Raw genomic sequence first — 22,185 nt, 5'->3', positions numbered from 1 at the left:
TGGAGGGATTAGTTTTTTTAATATCAGAGACTACAAACAACAGGTTTAATGGATGGGAACGCAGTCAGGTAAACAATATCTGATTAATACCTGCCCTCCGTTTTAAAGTTTACAAGTTCTGGGATTTTAAGATTTTTTTACTTCAATGGAGGCATTCTTTGGTGTACTGGGCCGACACCAGACTCTCTCAGGTTCAACAGGGCCGTCAAAAGTCTGCTCCCAGTTAGTCTAGACTCCTGCATCTGCTTCACACACGCAGAAAGCCTTGGCTCCAACCCTGTCTCCTTCTTTTTTCTAAAATACCGTAAAAGCTGGTCTAACACTTAGATTGGATAATTATCAACAAAAAAAAGTAGAATGCTGGTGATTCTACAAAGGTGCCGGCTTCTTTTGTTGGTTTATTAACAGCACATGAGTTTGGGTCTACTCCATACATTTGCTGTCCTTGAGACGTAAGGTTATCACACCGGTTTCTGTTCAACTCAATGGTGTGGACTCCTGTAACACCATCAATATTTTCTCTATTGTGTTTACCTTCTAAATCAACCGCTATTGTAGCGTGTCACAAGATATTCCTTCTATTCGAGACGCCCGGAGAGAACGTCCAAGAGATATGCAATATCAGCTATTCATGCTATCAACCTTTTGGGTTCATCTATTTGAGAGAGCGCTTCGGGTGGTAACCAGCACCGTTAGAGTGAAAAGAGACTGACGGAGGAGAGAGCGACGAGGTAATTAATGGCTGTAAAGTGATCTTAATTGTTCAGTGATGAATGCAGGGGAGACACTTACAGAAGTTGATACATGAGACAGGGCCTCGCATTCCAGCAGACGTCCCGCCACCATGTCCACCCCGGGCAATGGAGCTGCTTCAGACACACATGAGGAGAATAGACACGCAACGGCATGAGACCGCAAGAATGTGGAGGGAAAAGCGAACCGTCTCTTACTTACATGAGATGTCAGGTACGGCTTGTTCAGATATACGAGGCCTGCGTTCTTCATCAGATCGGCTTTCTGGGAGACTGTCTCCCTGCAACCTTGAGACACACAGCACACGCAGGCTCAGCAATGAAACCAATATCAAACACAAATGTATCATTATGACTAGGATGTATTATAAATCATGAAAGTGTGATTGCCTTTATCCTACCAAAAGAACAAAGCTTTTTCCGTGATTCAAACTTTTTCAACCCTTGGTTCTTTGAATCTTTCATCGTGTTCAGGGTACAGCCAAACTTTTATTGAAGTCATTTGTTAAAATATAAATGAAATATTAACCAAATTTGAAGGAAACATAAAATCAAAACACATTTTACGATGCATAAACAGCTGAAGTTTTATTGTTATAGAACATTTCAAAAAATCTTAAAGACCTTTGAAACGTTCTAACAAGATATTGCAGTATAAACAAGTAGTTCTTCAAAGAAAAACTTCAATGACAGATTTAGTTGATCATTCTCATTGCCAATACACTAAAATGATCAAATATAGGGTTGTTTTTTTTAAACAAAGGAATCACATGCAACTGTTTAAAACCTTTAGAGAATGGAAACACAAGATTATTTGCTCTGGGAAATTGTTGCCTTTGAAAGAAGATTGGCAACAATTAGAGAGAATTCAATACTACTGTGGATTGATAGATGATACTTCAAATATTGGATTTCTTTCAGTCAAATCCGTCAGCAGCCAGATACCTGAAGCTGATGTGTCTTCTCCGATATAAAGGAGTTAATGAGCCTGTTTGGCTTTCTTAGAACAGGGACGCTGCCTAGTCATAATTATGTCACAATTGCTCAGGTGTGTCAAAAGATAATATATCTTCTTTATCTTTGTCACATCTTGGGAATTGAGGTAAAAAAGGGAAGTCTTGGATAGGAGGGAACTTTTAGCCTGTCAACTGAAGATTAATTCCTGCTCTAAAGTAAGAAAGACCTAATTTATCATTGTCTTTGTATGTGTAAGCAGCTCGCAATTGTGTCCAGACTCGAACAAAGGATTGCTGTTAAAAAGTTTCAGGTTAATGGTTAACATTTATCCATTCTTTTTTTTAACAATTGATTCCTTTACTGAGGCTTCGCCCTCACACACTAGCACCTACTGACAATCGGTATGATTGGACTGCGTCGGGTTAAAGTCACTCTAAAGAGAATTTGTGGTTACATGTTTTCAGCGGAGCTTTAATACAAAGTGATTATCACATTTATGTCTCAGCATGTTCTAAAGTTTTTTGATGAAAACAAAAATGACAGCTTTCTAAATAGATTTCATTTTTTAAATTAAATCCAAACTCATTTCAAATTTGCTTAAACTAACGGAAGCCTTTTAACTCGAGCGGAAGGATATCTCATCCACCCAACAATGATGCTTCTAACCTCATCTCCGAACTCTCAGTGCATTCCTGATATGAAAGCAATTAATTTAATGAGAACTTAACGTCCAAAAGAAGTTTGTGGGAGATCCATCCGTTTTTTCCCGGAGCACACACGCAAACATTTGTGTACAATGTCTGAGATCTGGGACGTATTTGTGGTTGGGGAATATAGCCATTAAAAGAACAGACCGGGCTCGTGTAGATGCGAGAGACAAAGACAAGGCCACAACACATAGGCCACATGGCACTTTACACTTCCAGTAACTAGATGGAATGCCTGATCGGTCAGTTTAATGAGGCGAGCATTTAATGGAAAATCAGAGCAGAAAATTGCCTAAGGATCCTAATTGGGTTGGAAAAATCATTTCGGGAAAATGACCGTACATAAATGTCCCAACAGTTAATGTCATTAAAATGTGACACCAAGTTTAATCCCAATGTTTTCTGGAAGAAATAAAGGAAATCAAACATATTGGTTTGAAGCGTGCAAGTAAGTAAGTAAAGGTTATTTGTAAAGCGCCTTTTCTAGACCAGGGTCACGAAGGGCTTTAACAATCAAAAACAGTATACAGCTAAAATACACACTTTAAAAGGTCAAGACACATAAGACAAAGACAGGAGCCCCAGAAAAACAGGGAAAAGCCTGCACAAATAAAAATGTCTTCATTCAGTAGATCCACCAAACACAGAGAGAGAGGAAGATCGTTCCAAAGCTTAGGAGCAACAGTCTGGAAGGATTTCTCTCCTCTGGTCCGGAAGCGTGTTCAGGAACCATCAGTAGATTCTGATCCACAGACCTCAGAGCCCGAGCTGGGGTGTAAGGCTGGATCAGATCACTGATGTAAGGAGGAGCCTGACCATGAATAGATTTGAAAGTAATAACCAGAATTTTAAAATTGATCCTTAAAGAAACTGGCAGCCAATGAAGAGTTTTAAGGATCAGGGAAATGTGAGTTCTTCTACAAGAGTGAGTCAGAATTCTCGCTGAAGAGTTTTGTATTAACTGCAGGCGAGACAAAAAAATAACTCATTACAATAGTGATAGGATTATATGTAATAGTATTATAAACTCCAGATCGTGTTGTGACACCATTTTCCTAAATATAGAGATTTTTCTCAGTGGAAGGAAACAGTTTCTTGTGAGTCAAATGATCATGTCCTTTCCTCAACATCACAGCTCACTCATTTGTGCATCCTTTCACAAATAAACCATTGTTTGCAGTCGGTTTCAATAGACCTTATGGAAACTCTTAATTAGAAACTATTATGTATTGCTCCTCTATTTAATTGGAGGGGACGCATGAACTGAACCCCAACATCAGTTACACAGCAGAGTCCAGGTCAACTGTGCTTCCTCACATCCCGCTCAATGAGTTCAAGAAAAAACATTGCGCTCAGAATTGAAAACGTAGATGAAGTTTCTGAAAGGCAAAAGAAAAAAATGGAACCATATGTATTTGCTCGAGTGGTAATTCTTGTCTAACTCGGGACAGTGTTCAATGATCCTTGCAAGGCCGCAAAACCCACTTAACAGAGATGATATCATAAAACCACACTTCAGCGTGGCCCTGAACTTTATGGCTGAATAAATCCAAGCTGAAGACTTTATGTTTCGAAGTGCACAGTCACACATCTGTACAAATGGACTGTCTGCAGGTGTGAAATAAACTGCTATTAAGAAGTCAAGGTTGGCGACACGTTGATGTGACTCAATGTTAATCTCAGCTCCCTCGTCATCCACGCGGCTGTGACCTCTGCCTTCCACATCTTCTGCTCACAGAAGCACTTTGTGTGTGAATGCGTGCAGAGGACATGCACGCACATGTTTTATGTTGGGATTGGTGAACATATCGTGTGTGTGCATGTGTAAACTTCTGTAAAAGCCACAATTTGAGAGCCCTGTGTCTCCAGCAAGTCACACAAGTCATAGTCTGCGTGCAACACTGTTTATTGTCCTCTTATTTACTAAAGAACAAGGAGGAAGGAATCGTTTGGCAATAAAACTTAAGAGTGGAGTTGTTGGTCAGGAAACAGAAGAAACAATTGAAATTAGAAGCATTGAGAGAACAGATGTCAGAGTTGTTTGTCGTGCACATGGCAACATGTAGTCAAGATCTACTGATAAACAAACAACTGATAGCATTCATCCTCCTGCAGGACATTTGGAAACATCCCGCCGTGAGCACATGTATCACGACTGATAAGCCGAGTCAGTGAAAGAAGAGAATGACACAGACAAATTCCAAACCCCAAACAGAGGAAGTCATGCGGGCTGGTGAGTCTTGTATCTTGGACTGGCATCGATGAAGACTCCTGCCCTCACCTGCCTGTGGTATCAAACCCGCCTCTCAAATACGAACAACAAACTGATGCTATGAACCAGTGGACAGATCATGTCCGAGTGACGAGTCAAGTTTAATAAATAATACACAGGGAAGCTAGTGTGCCTTTGTTAAAACACTGAAATATACAGATGTAATGATGTGGAGATTAGCTTTTGCTACCTTCACTATTATATTGTAAACAAGGATTGTTTGTGAAACTAATGAAGTGGATCTTTTAACTGATCATTTATTTCCACTTGATCATTGTAACTGTTGAGTAAAGCTGCTGACAATAAAAAAACAACTTCATAGGGTTCATTAGGTTCAAAACACTCACAACAATGAGAAACCTTGTCTTGGAACACATTAGAGTAAGACAATATAATTGACGTTGACCTTATTTGACCTTGACGATGACTGTAAAATGTCAATTTTGAAAACCAAATCCATACTGGCAATAAATGTTTCTGTTTAAATGTCAATTTTCCTTTCATATAGTTTGCACCTCAACCTTTCAAACACTTGACCATTTATTGAATGTTCATCAAGGAATGTCCTTTTTACCCACAAAAAGAACTTCAACATGTTATTCTACCTCACAGACAACTAATAAAATCCCTGAAAATACTGATATTGATAATAAATACTTCAATGTTGTCAAAACTCTTCTCTCTGACCCTCAAAGCCACAGGCCACAAACATTCTCCACATAGGGCCAGATCAAATGAGGCGCAAAAGCAATAACTATTTTACTGTCAGCCATAAAAAAAAAAGGTTATTTTATTCGGAAGTATTTTTATTCAGAAACATAAAATGGATTTAACTTAAGATTAACTGGAATTTACCAAAACAAAACAGTCCAACTCTTCATACTCATTCAAGAGTATAAATATGTGAACATTTTTTCTGTAGGAACTGCATTCCAGTCTTGATATATTCCCTAATAATGGTAATTTGCTTGATATTAAGTCAGAATTGTATTTATTATGTACATTCTTTAGTCACAGTTGAGTCATCACAACCAGAAATACAACCCTGTTTATTGGTCCATGCACTAGACTATTTTGATTGATTGACTGCTTTATAGAAATACTGTGAACCGACCTTCACAGACGACCTTTGTTAAAAGGGCAAGAATAAATTTCGGGAAAGGTGTGGGTTCTAAGCTGTGGGACCGAGGCACTCCTCTAGGTCAGCAAAAATATTTTATTTCGGCAATTCAGTCAGTTTCATAAAACCAGTAACACAAATCATTCAGCGAATTTAATGGACAAAAACCCACTGCAGGGACCAACACCAGACGGTCAGCCAAATCTGAGAGGGAGCACGTTGATGCAAAGAGACGTGTAGTGAGCATAACTTCAACTGCTTCTTTTCAATACATGGATTAAAGAATTGTGTTTGACTCTTTGCTAGGGTTATGTATGAGGAACAGGGTTTACCTGGCACAGCGAGAGCAGATGTTGAGCGTGACTTTGGCCTGTGGTTCAGCCTGATAGAAGCTGCGTCCCTGACTGAACTTACAGCCCGATGGAGCCAGACCCGTCACTCCCTCCATCCGCAAGTCATCCAGGTCCTCTGTGGAAGGACACACACAAGGAGAGTGAAGAGAGCAGATGTAACCATCACAGTAAACGCAAACATCCCAAAGTCACGCATTGTTGCAGCGCCACCTCCCTGGCTAACTGCAATGTCTGTTTCGCTTTATAAGCCCTAAATATTGTTATGAGAGCCAAAGCCCAGTTGGTGACAGCAGCACTTTGTGGAGATGCAAAAACAGGAAGGATACATTAACAAGTTAAAGAAGACAAGAGGAAAAAGAACAATGGAATTAGAAGTGAAAATACGCGTTGACAGGGACACCAGGAGTGGAAAACTTTTCTGTTTGATCTCTTCCCATGTCCTCAAGAGTCAACACTTACTTTGACCTCTGTCCTTAGAATATCTAAAGAAGATCAATTTACATCCTGCACGCCACTATTGTTCTCCCTTAAACTCATAAAAACATTAAAAATGTGATTTTATTCGCGGTTCATTTAGGCAGTGTAATACATTCAATGTATTATCATTGCTTTTGTCAACCCTGTGAAACCTCCACTGCTGTAAATAAGGCAATTAAAGAAAAAAAACATATATTTATAAAAATACACTTTTGCTATTGGATAAAAAAAAAGGATGCACAATTAAATTACAGTTGGTAACTATATTTGCCTTAAATGTATGTTCTTAATGTCACATCTATTATTATATCAACCTTTTTACTACTAAAACGTTTTGCTCTGTGGATCAACGAGCTTTGTTGGACAGAAATACGAGTATTTTAATAGAGCTTGAAGCACAAAAATACTAATTCAATGTTTCCTATTGTAATGATCCATTTTATCTAACAATAGTCAGCTATCCGCCAAACCATCATGGTTTTGGTTCATCCTCAGGAGATAAAAGTCCATACAGTAATTTTCCACTGACAAGGAGTGAGGAATATTCATAGGTTCTGTGAGCAGCGTGGACTGGAAAGGTTTACTTTTCAGCTGGTTGATTTGTGTGCGTAGACATTGGACACCACCTTCAATATGCGATCACTTTTCTTGGCCTCTGGTTTGATAAAAAAAAAACACAGGCCTCACACCTTGAAAGAGGAGAATGTATGACAAATCAAGAGGCTGGTTTCAATGACACACGCTCATGAGAACCCGAGCTGTCGTCTGAAGAAAATGTTCACACCAAAGTTCATTTCCATGACGTTCATGTTCAAAGATTTAACAAATCCTGGTACATTTCTAACTGATTAGAAGTAGTTTGAAAATCTCACATTCAATTCAACTTTCCTTTTATGAAGAGACCAACTGAGCCCAGTAACAGCCTCAAGCAGAGCAATATTAAATGTCCCATTCATCGTAATTTTAACTGGGTGCAATGGGGACAGAACAAGCCACAAGCGGGTTGGACAGTTTACAGAACGTGGGAACCGTTCCATCTCTTTCCATTTTCTTTTTTATCTATTCTCACTTATTTTACCCCTTTTAGAAGTTGACAAATGTGGTATTGAGGGCTTTTTCTGCGGGTCATGGCCTCTGGTGCAAATCATAGTTTGACAGTAAGAGAAAGAAGAGGACTTCATTGAGTTGAACCCCTGAAAAACAGCATCTAAAAAGAATATAACCTCAGTTATTCATGTGGGCAACACTTCTGTCTTGTTTTTAAAAACATATTCTGTATAAAACACAGACAAAAAAATACGTATGTAAGCACCACCATGTCAATATGAAAGACTTGGCATTAGGTGCTACAGGTTCATGAGAAATAAGACAATATTTGTCACTGTGCAAAAATCCACACATGTATCTGGAGTAACATGACGCGTTATAATTCTACTTCTAAACCAAAGGTGTCAAAATATTCCCATATGTGGCAAAAACAAAACCTACGGCCAAGGTCTGGGGACAAAAACAATTTATATAAATCCAGTCACTAAAACTTGAATTGACACTAGGGGGAGCCAGAAACAATCTGCTCAATCTTTAATTCATTTTCCGTCCTGCTTAATTCCTAATGGGGGTTGCAGGCGAGAGGCAATAGACACACTGGACAGGACGCCAGTCTGTCGAAGGACGCACAAAGATTCAAACACACTCATACCCACGGACAATTTCCCCAAGTTTTCAATCAACCTCTGTATGTTTTTGGACTGAGGGAGGAAACCACAATGCCCGGAGTAAACCCAAGCAACACGGGGAGAACACGCAGACTCCACACAGAAAGGTCCCAAGTTGGCTACCTCCTGACCTGGGAAAGAACAGACAACCTTCTTGCTGTGAGGCGATCACTTTAACCAATGCTTCCTATGTGGGATTAATAGAATTTTCAGTAGCATAGTGAACAGTTTATCCGTAGCTGCAGATAGATAGCATCAACATATTTTCTAATCAAATACGTGTGATGTTGCTCACTGATTGCTGCACATTGTAAAGTGTTATCATACGTAAAAAAAAAAAAAACATGTAAAAGTTGATGTGGGAGTCAGAAAGTCTGGCTGTAAAGCTTTTAAAAATTCCATGATGGAAAATTCTAGGGGTAAAACACCCACCAGGCTAACACATCAGTCAACTCCTTTCAGAAATGATCAAAGCTGGAGTTGTGAATATATCAAAGGGCTGCACAAGTATCATTCTATCTTGTTGGCTTCATGAGATACACTGGAGGCTAAAACACAGGGAGCAGTCTGATATCATCAATTACGTTATCTACTTTTATTATCCATTGAAAGGAATCCAAACATGACACTTGATTCTATTGTATTCCCCTGCTTCATCCTTCAAGGAGTTAATAAATATTGTAACTTGATTATTATTATTGCTAATGATATGTTGTAATATATTGTTGTGCCGTTAGATTTCTTTGCAGTGTCTTAGAAATTGTACTCAATTCCTACAAAAATAAAATGACAACAATAAAAAAAATTGAATCCCTGAAAATGTGACAACACACTTTAAATGAGTCAACTGACCACCAACCGTGACACATCACTGTCCCGTCTAGACTCAACATAAATGGCTGTCCACATCACTTTTCCTTTCCACATTCCTCCAGGTATGCAACGAACCATTCGTTTCTTCCGTTGTGAAATGATGTGACAAAGACATGTCTCTAGTACAACACTGCAAAAAAAACTGACCAGAAACGGTTTCCTTCAAAGAAGAAAAATCTCCAAACTTAGGAAAATAGTGCCACAACACAATTTAGATCTCATAGTCCATGCGTTTGTGTCTTCTAGACTATTGTAACAGTTTATTTTGGTGTCTAAACAAGAAGGAGCTGTCTCGCCTGCAGTTAATAAAAAACTCTGCAGCAAGAATTCTGACAGGATCTAGTAGAAGAACTCACATTTCCCAGATTTTTAAAACTCTGCATTGGCTGCCAGTTTCTTTCAAGATCAATTTCAAAATTCTGGTTCTTACTTTCAGATCTATTCATGGTCAGACTCCTCCTTACATCAGTGATCTGATCCAGCCTTAGACCCCAGCTCGGGCTCTGAGGTCTGTGGATCAGAATCTACTGAGGGTTCCTGAAGACATTTTTATTTGTGCAGGCTTTTTCTTAATCTTCTGGGACTTAGTTTGTCTTATCCTTTAAGAGTTTTAAAATGGGTAGGTCTTTTTTAACTGTGTTTTGCTTTGGATTGTTCAAGCGCTTTATGACCCTGTTCTAGAAAGGCACTTTCCAAAAAACTCTTACTCACCGTACTTACTTACTTGTTAAATAATATTATCTCTCCACTGGGTGGCTTGACAAAGAAATAAATGGAAATAATTGAATGCAAACGTAACAAAAGACCAGCATTGCGATCACTCAATCAGAGAAAACCTACAGAGGAGAAGATTTCAGTGTTTGTGTCTCGAAGTTGCCATGTAATTAAACACTGTCTCGACAACGGCGGACTGACTGGCTCGCTGCTGCTCCTCTAGAAGCTAAAACCAGAAGTCATAATTAACACATTCGCTTCACGAACATCTTATTGAGTGGTACGCTGACAGATCTGTGTGGAATCATGAGCTGCCAACACTCACTAGACAATAAGAGACATTGTGAATGTAATTTGTTCTCATCTTGAAGAAATAATTGATTTTCCATTCTACAAGGCGTTCCGCCACATAACATAGGGTTCGTAATGAATAGTCTGAAAGTGACTGACACCCTTGCACTCGGAGTTGGGGAGACAAGGGCGTGCTCAAGAGACCCACATGTGTGAGAAACATACCCAGACATGTAGATAAAAAGCGCAGCAGCAGAGCCCAACACGTACGGTGACACTCGAAGAGACCTCACACTTTTTTTGGCCCTCACACATACAAGCAGCATTTGTGTTTCATTAAGCCTTGAGCATATAACCTCCACTTGGCGGTTTGGTCGTCACACAGACATCTTTTGATGTGAGGCGCGGCGGAGACACATTTGTTTAGCTCCGTAATAAAAACAATATTCCAACTTACATTTAATAATTATGTCTCGGCTTTCAGCGGCCCTCCTCCCTCCCCCTGCTTGTGAATATGTTAGGCTCCAAGCTCATACATCTCCGAGCGCCGCAGTAAAACTCTGATCAGAATCAGATGGGGACGCACAAAAGCTCAGGAACATCACAGCACTGAGGTCTGGTGGAAAATCTTATCGTATACTTTGGTGCAAACCCCACTTTCAACTTGCTTTGAAACCACTAATTTTGTAGAGATTAGGACATTGCTGTAGACGAGAAGACGTTGACACACTGATGTTTCTGAAATGACTCAGATGTTGAAATTAAAATTAAAATTCTCTTGTGGAAACACGGTTTTGTTAAATGGTATGAACCATCATCCGTAAATGATATAGTGATGTTCAAACACAATTACACATCTCAGCAGAGTGCCAAGATCGCGGCGGCCATCAGCAGATCACAAAGCAATGAACTAGTGAGACAAGGTGATCAATCAAATGGCAAATGTGCCAGCACAACTGTTTAAAAGGCCTCTGACAGATGAATTATGTTGCTTGTTGCTGTGTTTCTGACTGTTTGTAATTACATACAACATAGGCAACCGTGGAGTGACTTAAACACACATAGTCTGAAAGATTAAAACAACATTTATTTTAAAATGCTTTTGAGATGAATACTTTTGATTTTGACACAGAAGTAATACTCCAAAAAAACGTGTCATCACTTTAGTATTGTGTAGTTCAGGAGATACAGTTGGATTTTTAAACAGTCTCCGTCATCTGTCTTACTAGATAATTGTGTCATCAGTGGAAGTCATCCGTGTGCGTTCATGCCTGCTATCTATTGTTTGTCTTGTCTGGAAGGCTGGCACAGCCGCGTCACAGCTCTTTAAAGATTACCATCATCTTTAGACACAAACATGTTTTATGCTACAACAAGAAGTCTGGTTGGTACTCGTTTCCAGTAACCACAGCAATTTGCCTCTCGATTAACATATCCATCAGCACCATAGAGAACTTTACAGCCGTCAAATTGTGTGCAGTTAATATTTTTACTGGGGACATTCTTTTCACAATCAGCCCAATAAAAAAACAGAAGAGGTGAACTCGACTCTTCAGTGCGATTGAAAGGAAGAGTGTTGAAGAAACTTCCTACACAGTCTATATGTTCTCATCCCACCACTCTTACATCCCAGACGATATTGTTGCTGCTGGTTTACCTCGTCTCCCACGTAACCGTCGTGTCACGGAGGAAGTTGGCAACAAGCTGTGTCAAGGTTTGCGGCTGCTGGCGTCTTAGAGCAGACGTTTCATCTGCCAGTACTTGAGAAATAAAAGTTGGCCTCAGGCAGGTAAGATAATTTAAATTGATGTTCACACTTCAAACTGTCAATTAATGCTCAACTGTAATCAGCGGATTACAAGCAATAAGATTTAATGATAAAACAGCCCTGAAAGTAAGCTCTTTGAAACATGTACCGATGTTTCCTTGAGCACAACTTTGACAAGATTCTTGTACAAAAGTCTTTTACATGGCGTTCACAGAATATGGTTTACCTGCTGCAACTTCTTCACTCCAACAGCAGGATATTGTGTAAAACAATCAACACTTTGTTGCTTCACGTTATCTCCCCAGACTTCGCTCGATAGAGATCCCAATCCAACAAAAGAACAACACATGAGTGCGTAATTCATCCGGCAGTAACTGCGTTTATTTTGATAGTATCAAAGATCAAATGTGGCTTCATCATGCCCGCACCTTTAAGTCTTCAAATCTTTGCCGTCGAACCGGATAAAATTCCACTCACTTCCTCCTCTCCCATTTCAGGAATCATGCCAGAGTGAGTCAACTTACGAAAAAGAGTGTGCGTGAAAGTCTGGCAGGTCATGATTTACACTCGAACAAGCAACAGTCGTGTTAAACAATGAACATGTGTATGCAAGTGTGGATAATGTCACTTAATCTAATGCTTGAAGAGATGAAATGTTCCATTGGAAATGTTATAAAATGACCAAAGGTATTAGGCCTATCCAGCAAAGAAAAAGTCAGTTGACAAATTTAGATTGTGTGACATGGTCCATTGAACTTCAATAAAAAATGTAAAAAATATGAATTATACATTTGTGTATATTTGATTAAAGATGCAGCAAGAAACAAACTATAATGACTCTATAATGATCATTCGAATAACCCTGTTTTCTGACTCATGTGGACAGAGCCAGTCACACAAGTACCTTGTCATGTGCATCCTGAAACAAATTGGATATAAAACTCTACAATTTCAAGCGCTCTGCAATGTAATGAGTTTGGATCAAAATGCTTCAGTTTTAAAACTCCTGCTATATTTTTCATTTCTGTTTCCAGTGCTCACTACATGAGTTTGACCATTTACAAGTTTGAAATGGAATACTTCCATCAAGGATGACGGCCGGTCTGGCTCACTCAACTCATTAAATTACTATAAAATATAAGTACAAGGGCAAAAACAGGGTGTTTCTTTCCTCACACAGAACTTCACTCATTCCTCTTGTCAGATTAGTCTAATGGTGTGGCAGGAATGCTGATGTTTTCCATGTTTTTTTTTTAAACAAGAACATGAGTCACTTCCAGTAAGGCCTTGACTGTACCGTTCTAAATATTTAGTCCATATCTAATAAAAACAACCAAAGTCATTAAGAAATATTTAACGACATGATTTTTTTTTGTATATGAACGAAATAAATGACTGTAAATTCAGTTCTTGGCTTTGAATGAGGACTTTCTTGGCTAGAAGGGATATCAACGACTCCAACTTTCTTCTTATTATTCTTTAATAATACGCTTCTCATGCAGGTGCTGGAAAAAACACTGAGTTAAAAATATTTGTGCTCAGCTTGGAAGTTGGCTGGATTTCTTTCAAGTCTGCTACACAGATGAATAAGTCCATAAAGGCACTTTGTGCCTGAAAGATTTCTTTTAAATCTACCATACTTTTGCCCACGCTGGTCCTTTTGAAAAAGTTGGCATTGACTGAAAATAAATTTTCACTGTGATGATAAACTACTTAACTAATATTAGCAAAGCTTTACCTGCCAACATCTACAAATAAAAACATGTCTGTTAACAAGTGCATATAGCCAAACCACTTTGCAGGGGATATTATGTGTGCGGTGTGGTCATTTCGCCAGATGAGGGCGCCATTGACAAACATGTAAGTAGGTAAATCACAACGTTAAATTTGAAACTCCTCGTCCGACCGTTTTACATCAGTTTGAAAAACTTAATCAGGTGCACAGTTCAGCCAAGGATAATTGATTATTTGAGTGTTATAAACTAAGACGCTAACAATCGGGGCCAGGACTCAAACTGAATATCCAACAGGACGAGCAGCCATCTGCTTAATCCAACTCTATTTGGGGGGAACTGTGCGACCAACCAGCAAATTAATGCACAGTTCCATATTATGATTTTCACTTTTAATCAAACTCAAAAGTCTATCGGCTCTATCCTTCCCAGAAATAATCCACCGCACCATGTTAGACATAATGCAAGAGATTCCTAGCTTCGTTTCCACCTTTAACCAGGCATGAAACACACTCATTATCAAGTGATAGGTAATATGCAAAAAGGCCCAGGGAACAGGATTCATAAAATGAATCATGTTCTCGGCTACTTTTCTCGAATCAAAAGCCTTGATTAGAATTGCATGCTTCCCATACTTACATACATACTACGACAAGAGTTACTAGAGAAGTTTCAAACAACTCAACTGTCAATGTCTTGTACATGATTATTACTTATTACTTTGATCGACCCTTGAGAAAAAACAGACATGACCACCGGCTTCAACCTTCATGTGTGCAGCAGATAAGATCATATAAATTTCTCCTTATCTGATCGATACTCTTTCAGAGGACCACCATCCAGGCCTGGGGTCTCATCATCCGTGACATGTACAAAACCACAAAAGATTCTCTTTCTTAATGAGGTCCTGAAATCTCCCTGGTGGTTGATCCATTCAATCACCAGGACCACTGCATGATGCATGCTCCCATCATTTAATCAACTCAAGAGTAATGTAGGTCACTCGCACTGACGGTCAAGAGATTTGAGGTAGTACAGGGATTGACCTTGATCCTTGAACTACTGACCTGGACCAGTACTCTGGTGGCTTATTTCAGGGGAGAAAGAGATTGTACGGTGTTTTAAAGCTACAATTTTACTTATTTTGTCATACGTGAACTGACAATATTACTTTGTCTACATTTTACATGCAAAACGAATGAGGAAAAATAGGTTTTCTTGTGACAAGCGGCATTGCAAAAAGATGAGACAGCATCAGGACGACATGACGAAGAAGTCCACCTAACAAGCGACGCCGAGTTTCGTGACAGCAGCTCAAGAGAAGATCTGTATTGACTTCTTGTCAGAAGCCTGGAAATAAGGAGCGGGGGGAGCGGTACAATGTAATTGATGTAATATGAACTGTAGATGAACTACAAAAGATGGATTGTATCCAAAAGTCTATGAAACAAATAATACACATTAAACAGAAAGAGGAGAAGACATGCTTTTGCATATGAAGTTTTTTGCATATGAAGTCATCATTCAGGGGTCTAAAAATTGCGCCCGGGGGACAATTCGCCGCCCATGACATGAAAATATTTAAGAGTGCATTTATGTTCAACGTTAGATGGTTAAAGAATAAAGATCTTAACAGCAAATTATATCAGTTACATATCTCTGATTTTATATTAAAGATAAAATATATTTATAAAATAAAACAACAACTTAATAGCTCCCATGTAAGCTTCACGTCAAGAGACGTCAAGAGAGTGAAGCCCATTTTTCAAATGCATTCGCTACAAATGGAACAGAAACAATACAGTGATTTCTACAAATTGTTTCAACATAAATGTTATTTTCCTTGTGTAGTGAATGAACCAACCTAAAAGCTCCATGGCGTCGTCTTCATCCTCCATCTCTTCCTCGGCGACGAATGGAGCCGGGCTGTGGACAGAATCGAGTGGCTCCTGGGACAACATGGCAGCCAGGAGCTTCTTATGATGCTGCTGCTGCTCTTTAGGTCCTTTGCTCCTCGTTTCCATCTTCAGGCTGCCAGAGGATTAAAAAAGACACAACTTGTCAAAACACATTATTTAATTTCCCCTTACTTTTCACAAACAATCTCCTTTATCACAGTCATGATCTTTATCAGTTATGGCAACTGTATTAAAGTTTAATTGAGTAAAAATTCTGCATTATTTTTCAAATTTAACTTTAGTTAAATTTAACGTCACGTTTAATTTGTGCAGACAGAAAAGCATCCATAGACACATTTATTTGATACCAATGTAAGAAATGAATTCATACCACTGACTGAGGATGGTGATAATGAAGGAAGGCAAAAAATCAGTGCATGAAAATGATTAAAAATATCCCGTTTACAGATAATGTTTGGAGATAATGTCTGTTGAAAAATGTTTTTCTTCTGCTTTAATGGTTTAAGTGCATTTTTCCACGAGCCTCTGAATAATCCCTTTAAATACACTGAACATGAAACAGAAATGGCTTGGGGAGACATTTTTTTTAATGTGGCTGAGGTAGACAAAATGGGACACAGCTCAAGAAGAGTCCTTCTCTCCATTTGGAAAAACAATATAACTGTAGTATGTGTCAACAGTGCCGTGGAAGTTCACTGACATTGCAGTTACGCTATTATGACACTGGGAGGAGCCAGAAACAACCTGTTAAAACTTTTCTAAAGGAAATTAAACAAGGAAGGGTTGCATCTTCTTCTCAAGGTACTAGTCTTGGCTATTGGCTGCTGATTGCATTACACAAAGCAACAGGGCGCTAACTCATTTCCAAGCTACGTTTTGAATTTTACATTTATTCTGCTTGATTCTGATTGACCATAATTACAAAAACCTGGACCTGTATTATGGTGAACAATATATTTTGTATGTTTTCCATTGTAGCTGGGTTTGTTTCTATGCAAATTTACCAAGCAATCAATTACATTTTCCATTTATTATATTCCAAATATTTTGACATACTATATACTTAAGTACAGTTTTTCCAAGTGTAGGCTTTCTATTTTTAATTGTGGCATCTACATGTGTGTGTGTTTATTCAGTCATGAATAATCAGACTGAGCAGTCGATCACACAGGAATATGCCACCACCTGCCAGCTCCACTTTTGGTCCTCTCTGATTGCCGGGTGTATTGAAGCCAGCGTTATTGCACGAGCAAACACTAGAGAGGAGTGCCTTTTTTTTTCTTATGAAAACCTCTAATTGAATTGTAAGAAGGGTATATAGCAAGATATTCTAGTAAAAGTCTGAAGAAAATGCAGCAAATGTACGAGTGGTTTTTACTGGAGATGAGGTTCATTTAGGGGACCTCCAACAGTTTCCATTTGCTGCTTTGGCTTTCACTTGAATATTTGTGTTCACAACTCACCCAAACAGTATCTTAATGAGAGTCCTAGTGAGTGTTTGTACGTCTATGAGCTCAGGCCTCAACTTGATGTATGGCTTGATATCCGTTCTGCTTCTAATTGGCCACATTGGAGTCTCACAAAACATGCATCAACACGACAGCATGCATTTGCTGGCCCGCTCCATGGGAACATAAGTTTAATTGCTGAAAGTTTGGGAGTAACTGCAGTTAAACAGTACATTTTCACAGTGTGTGGCTCATGAAAGTAAGATTAGTTTCATTTCAAATTAAGCAGAAGGGACAGACGGTCACGAACAATTAGACATTCCTTTGAAACTGGATTGGGATATATCCCTGTCAAATCAATGTTCTTCAGGCTGCAGAAGCCAAACCAAGACGCTGACCTCTTTTTTCAATGAGCAATTACTAATACATTTTATTCTTTAACCTCTCTTTAATTTGACTGCAGGACATGCACAGGCATTCACTAACCTCCCAGCCGGGCTGCTTTCTCCACTCCAACAGAAGACATCGTTTGTGGTCCGTGGGATGGGTGGATGAAGCATCTCGGCAGCCAGTGGGTCAGCGTCGACTTCCTCACGTCCGACCCATTCCCCCACCACCCGAGGACGCAGGACTGAACTGAAGCCTCCCAAATTCTAGAAAATGAAAGGAAATTCAATGAGATCTGAAGCAAAACAAGACCGATTGGACTATCCTTGTTAGAGTATCGGTATTCAGGTCAGGAACGGACTCAACATGGATGTTTACAGTCTGCGATAGGGATAAAAAACAAATAGCTAGGGACCATAAAGGGAAGCCAATCTACCTGACAGCTCTCGGCATGTAGACAGACAATTCAAGAACCCTAGGGGAACATGTAAGAGAGCAACTACGCAGAGAAAAGACACAGATTGAATCTCAAAACATAAAAAAGTTATTTGAAGAAATAAAAAAGAGACAGATACAGTCTTAATTTTTTGTTTGAGGGAGAGTTATAGAAAACAAATACAATGCAGCATTCAACTTGTGCGTTTAAAATTTTTGTGCCTTGCATGATATGGATTAACACCTTGGATGTAAAGCAACAGTTAGAAGCGTAATGGTTTGGAGCTGTGTTCTACTGTGTTAGGGATTGCATGATAGGAGATTTAACACAGCTGGACTCAAAACTCGACTTGTACCAATCCACTGAAAAAAACATTAGGAGTGATCCAGCAACTTACAGAGAGAAATCACGGATCCTAATTTTCTCTTCCAAATGCCTCAAAGTAATGCACATCATTGCATGATCTGAGCGTAAGATTAGTATTCTATGCATGTTTTTTTACTTCAGAAATAAAAAAAAAGAAATTCCGCGTGATTTGGCGCCAAGGACAATGGCAGTGCAATTTTGCAGAAAGTCTTAGTCATCTGCATCTATATCTCATCCATACACCTACTTTCCAAAGGTATAAAAGCTGTTAGTACCTGGTCAAGGTCATCAGATATGGCAATGCCTGCAAAGAGAAGGACATACATCCATTTAAAATTGTATTTTCTGACAGACAGAGGCTGATAATGTGTAAACATGAGCTAAATATTGCTCAGGGCGATGTATTCTGCAGTGACTCACTGCGAGAAAGACTCTCCAAGGCTTTTCCCAGCTTCTTGCTCTCTTGCAGAATGAGGTTAAGCTCGTCAAAGTCCCGACTCTCCCTCCAGTCCCAGGGTGGGTACTCGGTGGACCGTGGCACTGGAGATCACAGACTCTCTTAAATAAGTAATGTGATGAAGACACAGTGGCACACATACTCAGGTAAACACTTAAAATAACCATTATCTTAGAAGATAAATCAAGTATAACTTTCACAATACTCCAATACTACAACTTGTCATCAAAACATAATAATACGATCCCTAAAAGAGTGAGACCTTCCAAAATAAAACAATTTCATAATTACTCATATTAAATGATGGACCATTTGAGGATTGAATGTTTCTGGTCATGGACTATTATACTGATCTGTTTTTTCCATCAAGGCACAACAACATCCAACCATTGTTGAAACAGTTAACAGAATATGGTTTGGCTCTTCCAAGTATCAGACACCTATTAAGGATGTACTTTGTCTATTGCTACCGTGTCATAGCCACAGATATTTGGACGACACCTGAAATACAGAAGTAAAACTTCAGTGAAATATTTCTACATTTGTGTGATTACCTTCACAAAGAATGTATGTTGCATCTTAAAAGGAAACCAAGAAAAGTCAGTCTCTGAACAGATAATAATAAACTGTACCAAGCAGTCTTTTTGTAGTTTAACACTGATCTTCAAACGATTAAACGAAGTTTAAAAACTTAACTTCCTCGTCTTGAAATAAATGATTTAGGATTGAATGGTGTCCTTATTCTATTTCAACTAAGCTGTTAATTTGATCTAGATCAAATTCAATAAATAATACAGACCCTTCCAACAGTGCCCGTTTACATAAATAAACAAAAAAGAAAAAAATATTGAGCAGTGCGTCGGCTAAAATCTACCACCCGCAACCCTTGTTTACCCCCGACTATGCGGCTTGGCATTCTAATAACACCCAAACACAAAGCAAGTGTATCTTCCAGGCTCAGATTAAGGAATAATAAATAAAACCACAGTATCCAGACAGTGAATAGTGCCTTTCTGTCCCTTTCTCGGTTGTGTGTGTTGATCCGCTGCAGCAGCAGAGGTCTTTCCTGGATCCTAATAGCCCAGATTATGGGTTAAGAATTAAATTCCCTCTGGAGCAGCCCATTAAACTGCCAGTCAAGTGGAAGCCGGGCCAGAGCACGATTTCTGTTGAAAAATCCATAGGATTCTTTAGTATGCATCAGTCACTAAATACCAATGATCTGTTCAACTAGAGATGGAACTAACCGGACAGTATATCAAATACTGTCTCAATTCAGTGGAAATACCTTTTAATGGTTGCTTTTGAATTCCGAATGTGTGAGGATTTCAGTTGATTCGTATGTAGATTACCAGGTTTTACTTTGAAAGAAAAATGACACTAGTAATCTAAATAAAAGTAGCAGTGTTAACTAACATGTCAGACTTCTATGTGAGTTTCTAATTTCTTGTTTCTTTTTATTAATGAAGTGCTACCTTCATTGTTTAAAGTTGATTTCCTTTTATTGTCATTTCTGAATTTCAGCCTGAAATAATAGCCGATGGTGTGGCAGCCATCGAGTGGAATGTTGAATTATTGAACTACCCCACGGAAACGACATGCTCCATGCTTGACCTCATTGTCTACATTGCTATAAATCACTGTCAAAACTGCACAGTGGAAATATGCCACAGAATAATTACAATTTTTGAGGATGCATATATTAGCTTTGTGAAAAACATGCTCTAGGTGGAGCCGCAGTTGTGCACATGAAAATGAATTGGCACTTAATAATGAACTCATCTGAAGGACTTTGGGAGGATGGCAAGAGTAGGCTAGACAGTACAGTGTGACTAACCCTTAATTAGATGTAATTAAATCAAATTAAAATGAAAATTAAAGTCAATGAAGCGTGTAATTAGGACACTGGTGATCCAACACGTTTTCTAACAAGATAAACAACGTCCACAAAGGCTGCAACATCGATTCCTCAATGTTGTGAATGGAATGAAAAAAATATGTAAAATCTTTGAATCTGTCGCTTACAGTGGGGATTATGAACAGAGGCATTGCATTTACCAAGCGAAGAATTATATTTTGCATAAATCTTTACACTTTACGGTTAGGATTAGGGAAATGTTATTATTTACGGTAAGGATTACTCATAAAGACTCAGTTTTATTAACAATGTCATATGTATCACGGTCAAAGCAGGAGGCTCTCAAGACCGAGTCTTGTTCTGCTCGAGGTTTCTGCCTTATTAAAGGAAGTTTTTCCTCGCCACTGTCACACTGAGATTATTCCTTGTTGGTCCGCTATGTTTACTGTTTCTCCAATATAGTCTTACCTTAACTGTAATGTGTCTTGAGATAACTTTGTCATTATAAGAAACTTTAAAATAAAATTGAACTGAATTATCAACTGTTTATTTGCACAATAACCAGGCGTTCCTAGTCTATATCTCTCATATAATCTCCGGGTAAAGCTTTAAATACTTGTGAGCAAAAGTGTCTAAAAGTTATTTTAACACTCTCTACCTCTACCATCACACATCTATTTAGTTGAACCAATCATATTACTCACAACATTTTACATATGTTTCAGAATCTCTTATAAAAAGTGGCCAACCGAAGGTTCTGAGTGACATTGCTTAAATTTTGGCATCAATTAAATCGCATGCATACACCAACTTAGAAATGCCCTTGAGATGGATAGACATTAACTTACAGGACTTTGACTCTGGTGAAGGTGGAGAAATACTGGAAACAGCCAGGTCACTCTTTGATTTCTTTGGTTTCTTTGGGTGAATTTGCCAAGGTTTCTCGTAGCCTTTGAACTCTCTTCTATTGTTTTTGCTCTCTGTGAGGGTACGTACAACAAAGCAAATACAAAAAAAACATAAGGTTAGTGAACAACACAGATATATGACTGCATATTTGTGTTGAGAGGGGTGTGTTCAGACCAGGGGAGCTTTGTGCCCATAGGGCGGCAGATCCAGACAGAGCTCTGTGTAGTTTGCCAGGACTGTCTTGCTTGGTCTGCAGGTGATCAATGAGAAAAGGAATTGGATGGTCTGGAGTTTCTGTAATCAGTTTTGTCATCAGTTCCTGAAAAGACAAGAAATCTAGTTTGAAATTGCACCCACTGTTTCTTTTTTACAGAGTACAAAGATTGACACCATGACTTGTCGAAAAGATTTAACAGAGACATCCAATAGTTGCTAAAAATCCTCTTGTCAGCGCTGTGTCATTAAAGAAACATAAGAAAACATAAACAAGTGTATCCCCAGAAGAAGAGGTTCTGCATGACTGCCTCGGACAGAAAAACAATTGTGACAAGCCTCTTAAGCTTTGGTTGTTTTCCCAATACAACAGTATAACAATAAACAGTGATGTCAGGTATACAATTACAGAAACTTTGCTGTGATATAAAATATATTTTAAAATGTATTAATCAGTGGC

At 38.8% G+C, this 22,185-nt stretch overlaps 1 protein-coding gene across 2 annotated transcripts in view; it reads right to left on the bottom strand.

Moving 5' to 3' along the window:
* Positions 1-22,185, bottom strand: part of c4h8orf34 (chromosome 4 C8orf34 homolog) — a 46,760-nt gene that overhangs the window by 15,611 nt on the left and 8,964 nt on the right. The window contains exons 2-10 of one of the 2 annotated variants that reach the window (XM_087788955.1): positions 21,687-21,831; positions 21,452-21,583; positions 18,709-18,828; positions 18,564-18,592; positions 17,586-17,752; positions 15,597-15,763; positions 6,141-6,276; positions 955-1,040; positions 793-869 (exon numbers count right to left, since the gene is read on the bottom strand). In XM_087788955.1, coding sequence (XP_087645081.1) covers positions 793-869; positions 955-1,040; positions 6,141-6,276; positions 15,597-15,763; positions 17,586-17,752; positions 18,564-18,592; positions 18,709-18,828; positions 21,452-21,583; positions 21,687-21,831 — 1,059 coding nt within the window. The remainder of the gene's footprint in view (positions 1-792; positions 870-954; positions 1,041-6,140; positions 6,277-15,596; positions 15,764-17,585; positions 17,753-18,563; positions 18,593-18,708; positions 18,829-21,451; positions 21,584-21,686; positions 21,832-22,185) is intronic. The other variant, XM_087788956.1, reaches the window with a different exon arrangement.

The sequence above is a fragment of the Callionymus lyra genome, chromosome 4 (assembly GCF_982586985.1).
Source record: "Callionymus lyra chromosome 4, fCalLyr1.hap1.1, whole genome shotgun sequence".
NCBI classification, from domain to species: Eukaryota; Metazoa; Chordata; class Actinopteri; order Syngnathiformes; family Callionymidae; genus Callionymus; species Callionymus lyra.
The sequence above is the reverse complement of the archived record's forward strand: the minus strand, read 5'-3'. Positions and strand labels throughout refer to the sequence as shown.